This window comes from Erythrolamprus reginae, chromosome 2 (assembly GCF_031021105.1).
Source record: "Erythrolamprus reginae isolate rEryReg1 chromosome 2, rEryReg1.hap1, whole genome shotgun sequence".
NCBI classification, from domain to species: domain Eukaryota; kingdom Metazoa; phylum Chordata; class Lepidosauria; order Squamata; family Dipsadidae; genus Erythrolamprus; species Erythrolamprus reginae.
Window position 1 is genome coordinate 208,758,345 of NC_091951.1, and position 16,523 is coordinate 208,774,867.

The 16,523-nt window shown below is 39.2% G+C and overlaps 1 protein-coding gene across 2 annotated transcripts in view; it reads right to left on the reverse strand.

Moving 5' to 3' along the window:
* Positions 1-16,523, reverse strand: part of LOC139161885 (A.superbus venom factor 1-like) — a 100,723-nt gene that overhangs the window by 31,878 nt on the left and 52,322 nt on the right. The window contains exons 17-20 of one of the 2 annotated variants that reach the window (XM_070741581.1): positions 8,515-8,614; positions 5,844-5,929; positions 5,590-5,729; positions 4,398-4,610 (exon numbers count right to left, since the gene is read on the reverse strand). In XM_070741581.1, the coding sequence (XP_070597682.1) occupies positions 4,398-4,610; positions 5,590-5,729; positions 5,844-5,929; positions 8,515-8,614 (539 nt within the window). Of the gene's footprint in view, positions 1-4,397; positions 4,611-5,589; positions 5,730-5,843; positions 5,930-8,514; positions 8,627-16,523 lie in introns of both variants that reach the window. The other variant, XM_070741580.1, reaches the window with a different exon arrangement.

A 16,523-nucleotide genomic window follows, 5' to 3' on the forward strand; every position in this document is an offset into this window, starting at 1 on the left:
AACAACACTATATTGGCAAGCTATCAACAAAATCAAATCATAAAGGAAACTCCTTTCACTTTCTGAAGACACAAATGAAAGTAAAACCAACCAATTTTTTGTGCACCAATCTTTGCAATTTCTATGTATGTGTACATTCATAGTAATATAATGTATTTAGAATAAATGGATTTAATTTGCTGCAATAGGAAGGTATAAACATAAATTGTAACATTGTAAACATAAATAGGAAGGTATAAACATAAATTGTAACATTGTAAACATAAATAGGAAGGTATAAACATAAATTGTATATACACTGATTAGAAAAAATAAAGGGAACACTTAAACAACAGAATACAGTATAACTTAGGAAGCAACACTGATTGACAATCAATTTCACATGCTGTTGTACAAATAGAATAGTTGTGCAAATGAAATACTCAATGAGAATATTTCATTCATTCAGGTCTAGGATGTGTTATTTGATTGTTTCCTTTATTTTTTTTGAGCAGTATACATTATGAGAGGTGCCATTTGACATGCCAATTACATTATATTTGCATAGTAAACTTTAAAGGACCTGAACTCTCCCTCTTCTCCAAGTTCGGTGGAGCTCGACTCCAAGTATGGGTTAAGACCACCCTATGACCAATGAGGACTCAATCTGATTTTAAATTCTGCACCTCTTCCTATAATCCCCCTCTTTAGATTCAGTCTGTGACCTCGAAGGACACATCACTGAATAGCAAGGATTTGAGTGAACCTTTAACTCCTAACCTTCTGCCTTTTATTTCATTTCCTGCTGCTGCCTGAAAGAGCCAGCAGACCTCCCATGTCATTTTTTAAAAAGGCAACAACTTTTGAAACAGACGGTCAAGGAGCTTCCCAGCAGTGATTTAAACACAGTTAACATTGTAACATCACCTTTCGGCTGTGGCGAGGAGGGCATTTGCCCAGGTTCACCTGGTGCACCAGTTGCGGCCCTATTTGGATAGGGAGTCTTTGCTCACAGTCACTCATGCTCTCATCACCCCGAGGTTCGACTACTGCAATGCTCTCTACCTGGGGCTACCTTTGAAAAGTGTTCGGAAACTTCAGATCATGCAGAATGCGGCCGCGAGAGCTATTGTGGGGCTTCTCAGATTCGCCCACGTTTCTCCAACACTCCGTGGCTTGCACTGGCTGCCGATCAGTTTCCGGTCACAATTCAAAGTGTTGGTAATGACCTTTAAAGCCCTATATGGCATCGGACTAGAATACCGGAACCGCCTTCTACCGCACGAATCCCAGCGGCCGATAAGGTCCCACAGAGTTGGCCTTCTCCGGGTCCCATCGACTAAACAATGTCGTTTGGTGGGACCCAGGGGAAGAGCGAACATTGCACATGACCCTGGGAAACTGCAACCATCATAAGTATGAGCCAGTTGCCAAACATCTGAATTCTGATCACATGACCATGGGGATGCTGCAACAGTCATAAGTGTGAAAACAGTTATAAGTTACTTTTTTCAGTACTTCAAACAGTTACCAAATGAACTGTTCTATGTTGACGACTATTTCCACCAAGAACTAGCAGATAACAACTTGCAATACTAATGGCAGCTAGCATTGTATAGCATTTTTATTATACTCAGTTTTCTATGTCTCTTTTCAGAATTCAATAGTGTTATTAATTTAAAAAAAAAATGTGGTGGGCAAGTATTTTATGGGCTAAGATAAGGATGCCATCCCATTCTAGTCCAAGTATACAAAGGGCATGACTACCCTGGTAATACCATAGTGCCTTCTCCAGAGGTGGTATTCATTTACCTTCTCTACCAGTTTCCAAATGTGAGCATGGATGTGCTCCCTGTGCTTTCGCCACCTCCACACATGTGTATGGCTTCCCACACATGCACTTTACTCATGCACACAACTTCTATGCATGCACCAGGCCTTGAAAATATGGCTAAACAGGACGGCATTATGTCCTGCAGTTGACACTACCAATTCATTCAAACCAGTCCAAATCAGCTGAATTCCACCTCTGCCCTTGTCTGGTGCTCTGCCCTTGTCTTGTGCTCAGGAAGGCAGACCAGCCTAGGAAACTCCTAAATTAATCTGACTAGTCACCCAGCATACTCCCTCCCCCCTTTTTGGCAGTATTGCTATTGTTGTGGACAATTTTACCCACTTGGTCATATCTCCCACCCATCCTCCGACCCATACATAAACCACACCACTGAAAAGTAAAGAGATTTTTTAAATTACAGCTGGGGGAGGGATTGCAGGGGTGATGGAGAAAGACTGGACTTAAAGAATCCTGGCTGTAAAACTGAGCATATTTGCTTTGCATGAAGAAACTCCCCAAACAGTGAGCTCTGCCCCCATTCTGCCATTTCCAAACCAACCAAATTTTGCCATGAGAAGATTCTAGGAGTTTTCAAAAGACAATCAGAACAACTATACAGTGATCCCTCGAGTATCGCAAGGGTTACGTTCCAAGACCCCTCGCGATACTCGATTTTTCGCGATATAGTGGTGCGGAAGTAAAAACACCATCTGCGCATGCGCGCCACTTTTCCATGGTGTTTTTACTTCCGCTACATACAGCTCGCCGCCTGCCCGCCCGCCACTTGTCCGCCGCCTGCCCGCCCGCCGCTTGTCCGCCTGCTGCTTGTCCGCCGCCTGCCCGCCCGCCCGCCCGCCGCTTGTCCGCCCGCCGCTTGTCCGCCGCCTGCCCGCCCACTGCTTGTACGCCACCTGCCCGCCCGCCGCTTGTCCGCCCGCCGCTTATCCGCCGCCTGCCTGCCCGCGGCTTGTCTGCCCGCCGCTTGTTCGCCGCCTGCCCGCCCGCCGCTTGTCCGCCCGCTGCTTGTTTGCCGCTTGCCCGCCCGCCGCTTGTCCGCCCGCCGCTTGTCCGCCGCCTGCCCGCCCGCCGCTTGTCCGCCCGCCGCTTGCCCACCCGCCGCTTGTCCACCTGCCGCTTGTCCGCCCGCCGCTTGTCCGCCGGCCGCTTGTCCGCCGCCTGCCCGCCTGCCGCTTGTCCGCCCGCCGCTTGTCCACCGCCTGCCCGCCTGCCGCTTCTCCACCCACCGCTTGTCCGCCACCTGCCCGTCTGCCGCTCGTCCGCCCGCCGCTCGCCCGCTCGCCGCTACCGCCCCTCTCACCGCCGAGTCCTCCTGCAGCAGCGCTGGCGGCCACCATTCCCCATAAGCACCCACCCGCCCGCCACTCGCCAGCCCGCCCGCCCGCTCACTCGCCGCTACTGCCCCTCTCACCGCCAAGTCCAGCGCTGGCGGCCACCATCCCCCGTAGGCACCCGCCCCCCCCCGAAAGAGATGAGAGAGGGAGGAAGAGAGTGTGAGAGAGGAAGAAAGAGAGAGAGAGAAGAGTGGAAGGAAGAGAGAGAGAAATGATAGAAAAAAAGACGTCATCGGGTGAGAAAAACCATGGTACAGTATAGCAAAAAAACCGGGGAGTATTTTTAATTTATTATTTTTTGAAAAATCGCGATATAGTGTTTCGCGAAAATCGAGATCGCGAAAATCGAGGGATCACTGTACAGTCCAAGATGAATAATAAACAAGACCAATCCTTCTCAAATAGTGGTGCAATGCCAGAGCAGGCATGTGTGACCTGGGGAACGTGTGGTCCCTCTCAATTGATACCCCCATACGGGGAGTGTTTTCCCAGTTGCATGCTGCTCTGAGTCCAGAAGGGAAGGCAACCAGGCCAGATGGGGTGGCTGCATGGGTTCTTGTTGTTCTCGTTGGGCACCATAGTAGCCATGAATGACATGGTGAACCTACTGCTGGAGAAGCAGAAGCATGCTCTGCAGCTGGGCAAAAGCTTAGAATGGCACCTAAAGCCTATTCCCACACCATTCTCTGGGAAAGCCTGGCAGAGGTGGCACTTATGGACCAGGCTCGAGACCCTAAAACATCGTCTTAATTAAGCTGGCCTGGCCACATGTCAAAAGAGGTCCCAAACCATGGTAGCCTATGGTTGCCTAACTGAAAATAGGCTCCACTGAGTTCAGTGTGATTTACTCCGAGGTAAGTGGGTAGAACAGCCTTCTCCAGCCAATACTTTGCTTGCAGCTTATAATAAATACAATAATAAATACTAATACTAAAATTTCATTGGAACCCAGATCAGAGAGATGGGGTGGGTGAAAGGTTTACTTCTTCCTAGGGGTGGCGTAACAGAAAATAATTGAGAAGCACTGAGCTAGACTATCTCAACCATGGTAGATATGTTATTTTGTGTTGTTACAAGTTAAGTTTTGAGACCAAAAAGTCTTTTTGTTGCAATGGAGGAAGATAAAGGGTGCATTCATTAATAAAATTATTGTAAATAGTCTTTATCTGCAGTGATCTCTGATTATTGCCTCTCTTTTCAAGAGCCATAATGTAAAGCCACTTGTTACTTACTACAACTTTCAGCTTCTTCCTCACACCATCTGATGCCAACTCTCCACGGACACTTGCTCTGACCTCAATATCATGCAATCCTTGCTGCAATGGGACTATCACAAATGGTACTGCCATGGAGGACAGAGCGTTAATCATGAACTGAGTTCGGTATCTACTTCTTTCTGTGGAATCACTGCAGAAGGCTGGGTTATACAACAGTTCCACTCGTACCTAGTGGAGATGAAAAAAAGCAGATGAGCCACAAGGCAGCGTCGGCCATAAGAATCATTTAAAATCCAGCTTTCCCACAGATGACACAAACACATTTCCCACTAAATCTGTTCCTGAACCAGCAAATCATTGTGATACGTGGAAGGAAAGACAGAACAGGGGTACACATAGAGCACACATACACACACATTATATTATGCAATTTATTCTTTCCTTTCCCTTCTTCATACACTGGTAGAAAATGGGACTGTGAATAATTCAGTACTGTACGTATGCAAATAAGGCCGCCCAAATACCTGAGCCCCATAAGTGCACTTCTCAATAGAAAAAAACCCCAAATGGAGCAGGGATGATGATCTAAACCAGTGATGGGCTCCTATTGGTACAGTCAGGTACGCAGTACCAGTAGCAAAATTTTGATTTTTAAATTTTTTTCCCCTTCTGGGCTCTCGGTATGTTTTTCCTATCGCACTAAATGAGGCTGAATGTGTATAATTTTAGAAGAGCTGTGCGTGCGTGTGGGTACATATACTTTATATAGTAGATAATCAGGGGTGGGCTACTGCCCGGATAGGAGGGGGAACACAGTGAGGTAGCGAAAATGGAGCTCCACCCCAGAGCATTCAATTTGCACTGAAAGATGTTGAAACAAAATGCATAAGGCACGCCCACAGTGTGGTAGTAAAAATTTTGGTAGCCTATCACTGATCTAAACCCAGAGTTTCTTAAAGTGGGATCTGCAGAGGGGGCCTCTAAAAACCCTCACAGGGTCTCACAATATCAGAATTATTTGCCAGGCAGTAAAGGTATTTGCAAACATTGAAAATAATATTACTCTTCTCATTATTATGCTATATTTTCATGAAAAAGCACACGCACATGCGAGCACACACACAAACACACACACACCTTCACCTGTCAAGTCATGCACATTTCCTAATTTCTAAACTCACACTGTTGTAATAATCCCAAAACTTACATAAATATCCTCCTCAGCGTAGTTGTGCAGAACAGCTCGAATCTCCACCTGCTCATTCTTCACTACTGAATACGGCACTTCAAGATCAATGAAGAATTCTTTCATGACTGTTATTTCATAAGGTTCAGCCACACAGATCCCTGCAAGTAAGGCCAATAACAAAGACACCCCCCATCCCCAATGTTAATTCTACTTTAATTCTTAGATGCTTTTCATATTTCCCAACTTTAGCTCCATCGTTCATAATTCTTTACCTTTGGTAGGTGAAATGCCCACAGCCAGCACCACCCAATTTGTGATGGAATCCCTCAGATAAAAAGACAGTGTCTTGCTTGAAATCCTAGGCACAAAATGAAATGTATTAGAGGTCAGTGGTCCTCAACCTGTGACCCACAGACCCAGGGTCGGGGTGGGTGCAATATCATCACTAGAGGTTCACAAAGTGTCAGGCTTAGCAATCCTGCGTGATATTTCATTGTGGTACCATATAAGGTAAAAGATAGAATGTAAGCATACTAATGCTGAGTCATTGGGTGTGAACTGCAACCTGATTAATCAGGCCAGGGCATTATAAGATGCAGATCAACTTCACCATTTTCATGTGGTTATTTGCTGTTGATGGTGGTTGTTAGTTGGCTGACTGGAGCAGTTTGAGCATGAGTTAGATATTGAGTAGAACTGAGATAGTGATGTGAAGAAACCTGGATTGGTTTAATTTCTACTAGAAACCTGGATTGGTTTTGTATCTACTTGTAATCTGGATTGGTTAAATATCTACTTGTAAGTAAGCTGAATATAGTTGATGTAAAGTTTCTGTATATAGAAGACTGAAGATACTTTTCACTGAAGAGTCTTCGGAGAGGGGCGGCATACAAATCAAATCAAATCAAATCAATAAACAAACAAACAAACAAACAAACAAACAAACAAAGAAACTACTGTTTTATACAAAAATGTCTTCATAATTTGTCTGGCTCATTAAATTGGCACAATATATTCTGATATCTTATCTAATCCTCCTCCGTTACTCTGCATATATATAACCAGACACAAAGGCTTGAAGAAATGTTATGATTTAAATATTGAGTTACATCTTTAGGGTCCGTGGCCACAAAAGGTATTTAAAGGGGGCCACGGTGAAGAAAAGTCTGAGAATGTTGCATCATTACTATCCAGAGCTATTACAGTGTGCACTTTGAAGCTCATGTCAGGTAGACAGCTCATGCAGCTGCCAATCATAGAGCATCCTTCCTTCCAAAAATATCCAAAAATCAATGAGAAATACAAATGTTCAAATAGAAGCTGCCTTCAGCTATTTCCTCCATTAAGTTCTATGTTTGTGACAATGGGACTTCATAATAAAATACTAATTTTGAAAGCAATCTACCATAATATTGAAAGTAGATATGACAATGCTATTTGATTGCTACTGGATAAATAATCCACAATTACTTATTCCTAACTTTGAAATCAACTTCAAGGTGACTCACTGTCACATTTCCTTTATCTACATTTTCCTCAAGGTTCTACTGATAGCTTCCAAAGTTGCCCTGTGATGGGAGACATAAGAACATAAGAAGAGCCATGCTGAATCAGGCCAAAGCCCATCGAGTCCAGCATTCTGTGTCACACAGTGGCCCACCAATTGTACATGGGGATTTGGTGCAGAAAGAGAAGGCAAAACCTTCCCTTTCCCTTGACCCCCAACAAATGGCAATGCACAACAAACCGATTGTCCAAGTGGCAAGAATTGAAAAGCAGAGCTCTTTCTCCACAACTACCATTTCCTGGTCCTTCTACTGTGTCCCTATAGTAGAACCCAGAGGTGGGCATCACATACCATAACAATGGTTCATCCAACTATTTTTTTTTTTTATTATTATTATTAGATTTGTGTGCCGCCCCTCTCCGTAGACTCGGTGGAAACATGTGCGCGCGCCATCCACGAATGCATATGGCATCACTAACACTGGAATTTGCACTCAAGTGCCATTCCCACACATATGCAGTGTCAAAAAACATGGGAATTCACTCAAGTATGTGGTCCACATGTGTGCAGCATACAAAAACACAGTAATATAGGTTAGGATTGTGCCCAGGCAGGTGGCCAGGCTCATCTGCAGGTCGCAACTACTGATTCACCTGAACCTGTCCAAACCAAAAGCTAAATATTGTAAATAGATTAAATATTGAACAATATAAATGTTAATGATGTGAAAAAGATGTTGAGTACAGAGAAAAAAGAGTGCAGAGAAGAACAACAAAGATAATTAGGGGATTGGAGGCTAAAAACCTATGAAAAACGGAACTGGGTATGTCTATTTTAATGAAAAGAAGGACTAGGGGAGACCTGATAGCAGTTTTCTAATATCTCAGGGGCCACCACAAAGAAGAGGGAGTCCAAAGCATCTGAGAGTAGAACAAGAAGCAATTTATGGAAACTAATCAAAGAGAGAAGCAACCTAGCCTAAGGAGAAATTTCCTGACAGTTAGAACAAGTAATCAGTGGAACAACTTGTCTCCAGAAGTTGTGAATGCTGCAACAGTGGAAGTTTTAAAGAAGATATTGGAAAACCATTTGTCTGGAGTGGTGTAGGGTTTCCTGCCTAAGCAGAGGGTTGGATTAGAAGACCTCCAAGGTCCCTTCCAACTCTGTTACTCTGTTATTAATTGTAAATAATCATCATTTCTACCTTTTCAAAATGGAATTCTAGTCATTGGCCATAATAAAGAACAGTGGTTAACAGGTAGCTTTCATCTTCTAAAGAAGGTGAAAAATAAACCACAGGTTTCATGCAGGGCTTTTTCTAAGACTTTCCTCTTTGGAAGAGACTCCATCTTCCCCATTTCTGTATAAATTTTGCAATCATTACATTTTCCTTTCAACTGAAAAGTGGGCTAATATAAACAGCAGAACTCCAATACCCTTGATTGTTAGGCTGCTCAGGCAGGTTCTCTGTTAGCCACAACCAACTCTCAGGAAAATCAGACCTTGAGATAATGTTGCTGTCTTCAAAGAATTCATCTTCAAAATCATCTTGAAAACAGAAAGCAAGTTGGTATAAGGTACTGATTTTTTTTTAAAAAAAATATTAAATAAGCCACAGTTAACTAGATAGTTATTTTCAAAAAATAGCAAAATGGTAGGCATTTCTGTGATTTTGTTAATCAAACTATACTTTCCTATATGCTTCACAATGGGGGAACCTGAATCCCTTCCTTCTCTGGAAGACCTTTCCCTTACCCACTCATCCTTGGCATCTCTATCTCTCTCCCTCCCCTCTCCCCCTCCATCCCTCCCTCCCTGGCTTCCTGGGTCCCATCATTCAGAAAGCCCTGTGTGCTTTTCATTACCTGTTTTCTTTGTACCTTTCGGAAATCCAGGCCTGTTTGCCTCTCATGCACACCCTCCCAGCCCCATCACAGTCAGCCAGGAGGGCACGAGGGGAAGGGGGGAGGTGGGGAAAGCCCCAAGGAAAGTACTCATGTCTTTCCAAGAGAGTGAGAAGAGACCTAGAGACAAGTACACACACACATAGAGAGAGAGAGAGAAAGAGAGAGAGAGAGAGAGAGAGAGAGAGAGAGAGATGAGGAAGAATGGCGGCGAGAAGGAGATAGATAATATACCATAAGTGGATAGGTAAAATCGATGGTACTGTGGAGCAATTTCTTTAGAAGAACAAACATGTCAACTACATCTACAGTGACCAAAACTATTAAAAATGACACCTGTGACAGCTTCACCAGCAGGACAAAAATTAATTACAGAAATGACAACTATTGAAAAATCAGGGAAAACCTCAACTTTTATCAAATTTACAAAGCTCGATAAAATTATTTATGCTTAAAATACAAGAAACAATTTCAAATCACCATGAAGAAATGAGGAGGAGGCTGATAAAGAATCATGGAGATGGATGGGACCTTCAAGGTCATCTAGTCCAACCACCTGCTCAAGCAGGAGAAGGGCTGAGCTGAACAAGTAGGGGCCTTTCGGTGAGGGAGAAAAGGCAGCAGCCAATCATCAGAGAAGAAAGGCTGGAGAAGAAAGAGCTGTCGCCAACTGGCAGAGGGAAAATGTCCCATTCCCACCTATGTAGCTGGTAGTCGGACAGCGAGGAGACTGGAGAGGGCTCAGCGCCAGAAGCAGAAATTCAGTCAAGGCCTTCATAACCTCCAGAAGTTGCCATGAGTGAAGAAGAAGAGGATCCTGTTCTCAATGAGCATGCATGCATAGCTGCCAAAAGGCAGGAATGGTTCTTGAGAAGAAGGACTACTTGAGCATAATTGGCCACTATTTAAGTGGTGAAAACGAGGGAGGAAGTTACAGGAAGCAGGTCTTTCAAGCCTCTGTTCCTGCTCCTGTTTTGAACTCATCAACAGCAAGGTTTGTGTGGTTTATCTGCTGTTATCTGAAAGACTCTTTGTCAAACTAATGTTCTTTTGTCTGAACTATTGCCAGCTTAATTGAGAAGCTTAATTAACAGATGTGGCACAGAAAATATTGATTTATACTTTATTTGACTTTAGAATGATTGCTAAACAAGCTAATTAGTAGTCATTAATATTAAAACAAGGTTTGTTCAGATGCTGTGTTGTGCTGTGTTCATTTGTCGGGAAGCTGGGTCAGAACAGAATGCACAAGAAGCAAGAGATGAAGACCTACTCAAATTAATATTAGACATATTGACAGACTCCGTTCAAATGGAATGAATTAAGAAACAATATTGATGAAATTTATAGAGTGCAAACAAATAATGTGAGAAAATGCAAACTGTCATGTGAAATACACATTAGGTTCATGAAAATAGTTATTAGAGATGAAATTTATAGAAATACAAAAGATGAATAGATAAAATTTAAAGGGAAAAAGATAATTGTACTTAAACAAATACCAAAATGAATAAGAGTGAAAGGAAGAGAATTCCAACCTTTTAAAACAAAATTAATAAGAAATGAAATATCTGTTGGTGACATGGCAAGATAAAAATAAGGATAGACATGGTTGAGAAGACCAATCAGTTTTTTGAACAGTATGTAGAGAAAGAAGGAGAAAGCAATATAGATTTAGAGTTCAAAAGTCAAGAAGAGCAACAGGTAGAGGATAAAGAATTACAAGAATAGCTACTTCTGTTCAGTTTTCTCAAAATACTATAGAGGGATATAGCATTGCTTCCAGCTGTACGGATTCAGCTCCAGTGATCTTAGAAGCCGATGTCTTAGAAGAACTTGAACGATTAAAGATAAATAAGGCAATGGGTCCAGATGGCATCCACCCCAGAGTTCTTAAAGAACTCAGATTTGTCAATGACCCACCCCCCCTGACTGATTCGTTTAACCAATCCTTGTTAACAGGAGAAGTTCCTGAGGATTGGAGAATGGCCAGTGTTGTGCCTATCCACAAGAAGGGCAGTAGAGAAGAAGCTGGTAACTACAGGCCAGTTAGCTTGACATCAGTTATAGTTAAAATGATGGAGACTCTACTCAAAAAGAGGATAAATCAGCACCTAAAAAACAATAACTTATTGGACCCAAATCAGCATGGCTTTACTGAAGGCAAATCATGTCAGACTAATCTCATTGATTTCTTTGACTTTGTCACAAAGGTGTTGGATGAAGGTGGTGCCGTGGATATTGCCTATCTGGACTTCAGCAAAGCCTTTGATACGGTTTCACATAAAGAACAGATAGATAAATTAGTGAAGATTGGACTTAATCCCTGGATAGTTCAGTGGATTTGCAGCTGGCTGAGGCATAGACATCAGAGAGTTATTGTTAAAGATGAGTATTCTGAGCAGAGTCAAGGTACAAGCGGTGTGCCACAAGGGTCTGTTCTGGGTCCTATTCTTTTTAATATGTTTGTGAGTGACATGGGGAAGGTTTGGTAGGGAAGGTTTGCCTATTTGCCGATGACTCTAAAGTGTGCAATAGGGCTGATATTCCTGGAGGCATCTGTAATATGGTAAGTGATTTAGCTTTACTAGATAAATGGTCAAAGCAATGGAAACTGCAGTTTAATGTTTCCAAATGTAAAATAATGCACTTGGGCAAAAGGAATCCTCAATCTGAGTATTGTATTGGCAGTTCTGTGTTAGCAAAAACTTCAGAAGAGAATGATTTATGGATAGTGATTTCTGACAGTCTCAAAATGGGTGAGCAGTGTGGTCAGGCAGTAGAAAAAGCAAGTAGGATGCTTGGCTGCATAGCTAGAGGTATAACAAGCAGAAAGAGGGAGATTGTGATCCCGCTGTATAGAGCGCTGGAGAGACCACAATTGGAATACTGTGTTCAGTTCTGGAGACCTCACCTACAAAAAGATATTGACAAAATTGAACGGGTCGAAAGACGGACTACAAGAATGGTGGAAGGTCTTAAGCATAAAACGTATCAGGAAAGACTTAATGAACTCAATCTGTATAGTCTGGAGGACAGAAGGAAAAGGGGGGGCATGATCAAAACATTTAAAAATGTCAAAAGGTTAAATAAGGTTCAGGAGGGACGTGTTTTTAATAGGAAAGTGAACACAAGAGCAAGGGGACACAATCTGAAGTTAGTTGGGGGAAAGATCAAAAGCTACATGAGAAAATATTATTTTACTGAAAGAGTAGTAGATCCTTGGAACAAACTTCCAGCAGATGTGGTTGGTATATCCACAGTAACTGAATTTAAAAATGCCTGGGATAAACATATATCAATCCTAAGATAAAATACAAAAAATAGTATAAGGGCAGACTAGATGGACCATGAGGTCTTTTTCTGCTGTCAGTCTTCTATGTTTCTATGTTTCTAAGAAAAAGAAAGTGAGAAGATGAAAAAACTAAAGAGAAACAAGAAACACTAAATAATGAGGGCAAAAAATTAGCAGTAGAATGGAAGAAGAAGCAAAAAACTTTTCCGTTAACATTAATGGACTAAATTATTCAATTAAAAGAAGATACGTATTTGCTAGACTACAGAAGCAATACTTGGATGTTATATGTTTACAGAAAGTGCACGTGAAAAAAGGATGAGAGTCAATTCTTGATCAGTGTTGCGATCCGAGAACACTAAAAAAACAATGCTTAAAAATGTTGTCTAACAAATGTAATCTCTTTAGCTTGAACCAGTTACTGCATAGTCTACATTAAACAATTGGGTACTTCTCCCTCCATTGCACTCAGTATTCAACTCAAAATTATTGATAAGTGAAGAATGATCCTATTTATTTTTTGTTTTTAAAATCTTTTTATTAATTTTCATAAAGGTGGGGATGTATATTCCCCGCTTATCTCGAAAGTATAAATTTAAATACAGAAAAAGAATACATAATTGAATATATAATTGAATATTTGAAAAAAATGATTTGTTAAACTTTTCATTTAAAAAAGAACTCTTCTCATAATAATTCTTAATATATAATCTAATTCTACTATATTTCTAAACCAAACTTAGTTTATCTAACACTACTATAACCTTAAAATGATAACCTTATCCTTACAAAGACAATTACACATTTACAGTATATCTTAATTTTCTGTTATTTTTTCTTATTTATCCATATATAAACTTTGTTCCATGTTTCATAAAATTTCGTATCTTCTTGATCATTTAAGCGTCTTGTCATCATATCCATCTCGGCGCAGTCCAATATTTTTGTGATGACTTCTTCTTCTTTGGGGATATTCTCCCCTTTCCAATTTTGCGCATATATAATCCTAGCCGCAGTTAAAATATGTATAATTAAATATAAAATTTCTTTCTTATAACTCTGATTTGTAATTCCTAATAAATAGAATTCCGGGGTAATTTCTACATCTTGCTTTACTATTTCTTTCATTATTTTCTCTATCATCTTCCAATACATTCTGGCTTTACTGCATGTCCACCATTGGTGATAATAAGACCCTATCTCTTTCTTACATTTCCAACACATCAGGGAAGTTTTGGGGAACATTTTTGCTATCCTATTTGGTGGGAGGTGCCATCTATAAAACATTTTAATTTGATTTTCTTTTAGGGACACTGATTTTGTCATTTTCCAGTTATAAGTCCAGACTTTCTCCCATGTATCTATATCTATTTCTTTTCCAATATTTCTGCACCAACTTATCATGTTATCTTTTAAGGTCAGCTCTATGTTTTTATGTGCTATCAAATATTTGTAAGTTTTCCCTATTGTTTTAGTTTGATTAGTAGTAATTAAATTACTTAATAAATTTTTATTCTTGTTAAAAATATAGAACCTACTATCTTTCTGGTATCTAGATCGAATCTGTGTGTAATGCCACCAATCAATTATTGTCCCTTCCTCTTGTAGTTTAATCCTAGATTTTAATTTCATTTGATCATTTAATAAGTCCTTATATCTTATTATTTTCATGTCTTTTATGGACTTTGGGTGTATTATTGCTTCTAAAGGGGCGACCCATTCAGGGATAGTTAAAAAATTGTTTTTTCTTATATCTTTCCAAACTTCTAATAAATATTTTCTTAAAGTATGTCTTTTAAAATATGAGTGATTTTTATCTTTGTCATACCATACAAAGGCATGCCAGCCAAGCAGAAGATCATATCCTTCTAAGTTTAGTGTTCTTTTATCTTCCAAGGTTATCCAATCTCTAATCAACGTTAAGGCGGCTGCCTGATAATATAATTTCCAATTTGGAAGTGCAAATCCTCCCCTTTCTTTAATATCTTCTAACATATTTATCTTTATTCTTGCTTTTTTCCCTTGCCATAATTTTTTTAAACTATATTTGTTAACTCTTTGAAAAAGTTTCCCCCTGGATTTATTGGGATTACCTGAAACAAAAATAAAATTTTAGGCAAAATATTCATCTTAATTGTGGCCACTCTTCCCAAAAAGGATATTTTTAAGTTATTCCAAATTTCTAAGTCTTTTTTAATTTCCACCATTAATTTTGTATAATTATCATTTTTTAGTGTTATTGTTTTGCTGTTAACCATATTCCCAAATATTTAACCTTTTAACTACTTGTATTCCAGAGATGTGTTCCAGTTTGCTTTCTTGTATTTTACTCATATTTTTTGTTATAAATTGTGTTTTACTTTTATTTATTTTTAAACCTGCTACCTTTCCATATTGTTCTATTGTCTGAATTAATATTGGGACTGTCGTTATCGGATCTTCAATTATAAAAGTCAGATCGTCTGCAAAGGCTTGGACTTTATATGTCTCCTTTCCAACGGTCAGACCTTTTATATTTGGGTCTGCTCTTATTTTAATTAATAGGGTTTCTAGGGACATAATAAATAATAAAGGTGATATAGGACATCCTTGGCGAACTCCTTTATTTAGTTCAAATGTTTCCAATTGTTCGTTATTTAATATAATTTTTGTAGTTTGTTTTGAATAAATAGCATCTATTAAATTTGAAAATTTAGGACCAAATCTCATTTTATTCAATTGCATTTTTATAAATATCCAATTGACGTTGTCAAAGGCTTTTTGAGCATCTAGAAACATTAAAGATAATGTTTTTCCAGGATGTTGTTCATAATATTCTAATGTGTTGATAACCATTCTGAGATTATTTTTAATTTGTCTACCTGGTAAAAAACCATTCTGGTCTTGATGAATTATGCCATTTATAACCTTTTTTAATCTGTTTGCATATATTGCAGTAAATATCTTATAATCTACGTTTAATAATGATATGGGTCTATAATTTTTGATTTTTTCTATTGCTGTACCCGGTTTATGAATTAAGGTTATTAAAGATTCAGACCAAAATTTGGGGATTCTACCATCAAGTCTACATTCATTAAAAATTTCTAACATATTATTTCTTATTGTCTCGTTTTCTATTTTATACCATTCTGCCGGTATGGCGTCTGGTCCGGTAGCTTTATTATTTTTCTGTTTTTTTAATTATTGTAAGGAATTCTTCCATTGTTATTGGTTCTTCCATATTTGCCTGTTGCTCTTCCGTTAATTGTGGTAACTCAGCATGTTCTAAATATTTGAAAACTTCATCTTCACTAATATTTTCTTTTTTATATAATTCTTTGAAAAAGTTTTGTACAATATCTGCTTTCCCTTCCATATCATATTTTATTGTTCCATCTTTATCTTCTAGTTTTTAAATTATTTTTGACTGTCTCTGTTTCCTATGTTTATATGCGAGCCATCTACCTGGTTTGTTAGCATGTTCAAAATAATACTGTTTAGCTCTTTTTATTTTTTCCGCTGTTTGATTCTGTTCTATCAACCTAATTTTATGTTTAGTTACCTCTATTTTTCCTTTTAATTCTTTGTTTTTTATATTTTGTTGTGATAAAGATTCTAGTTGTTTTAACTCGTTTATTAATTGTTCGTATTTTATTCTATTTTCCTTATTATGTTTTGCTGTGTAAGATATCGTTAATCCTCTTATGTATGCTTTGGTTGTATCCCATAAATTTTGTGGATTGGTGTTTGAGTTTTTATTAATTTCAAAAAATATTTTTAGTTCTTTCTCGATCCAATCCTTATATTTTTTTTCCTTCAATATATTTCTATTCATCTGCCAATTAAAATGTTTTTTATTAACTTTCATATAGACTACTACAGGATTGTGATCTGCCCATGTATTAACATCTATTTCCACCTCTTTTATTTGTTCTGCAGTTGTTTTTGGAGCCCATATCATGTCTATTCTTGGCCAAATTTTGTGAGGGTTAGAATAAAAGGTATATTGTCTTTTTTGAGGGTGTCTTTCCCTCTAGATATCATTTAATAATAATTCTGCTTTCATTTTTTGAAAAGTGGTAGGCAGTAAATTCTTTTTTTTCTTTTTACTATCCCCCCCCCAAGTGGTCTAACTGTCTATTTGTAATAGCATTAAAATCTCCAATTATTAGCATATTTTCAATGTTTAACTCTGTTATTTTTTGATGTAATTTTTTGTAGAAAGTCATTTGGTCTACATTTGGGGCATAAATAGAAACAATAG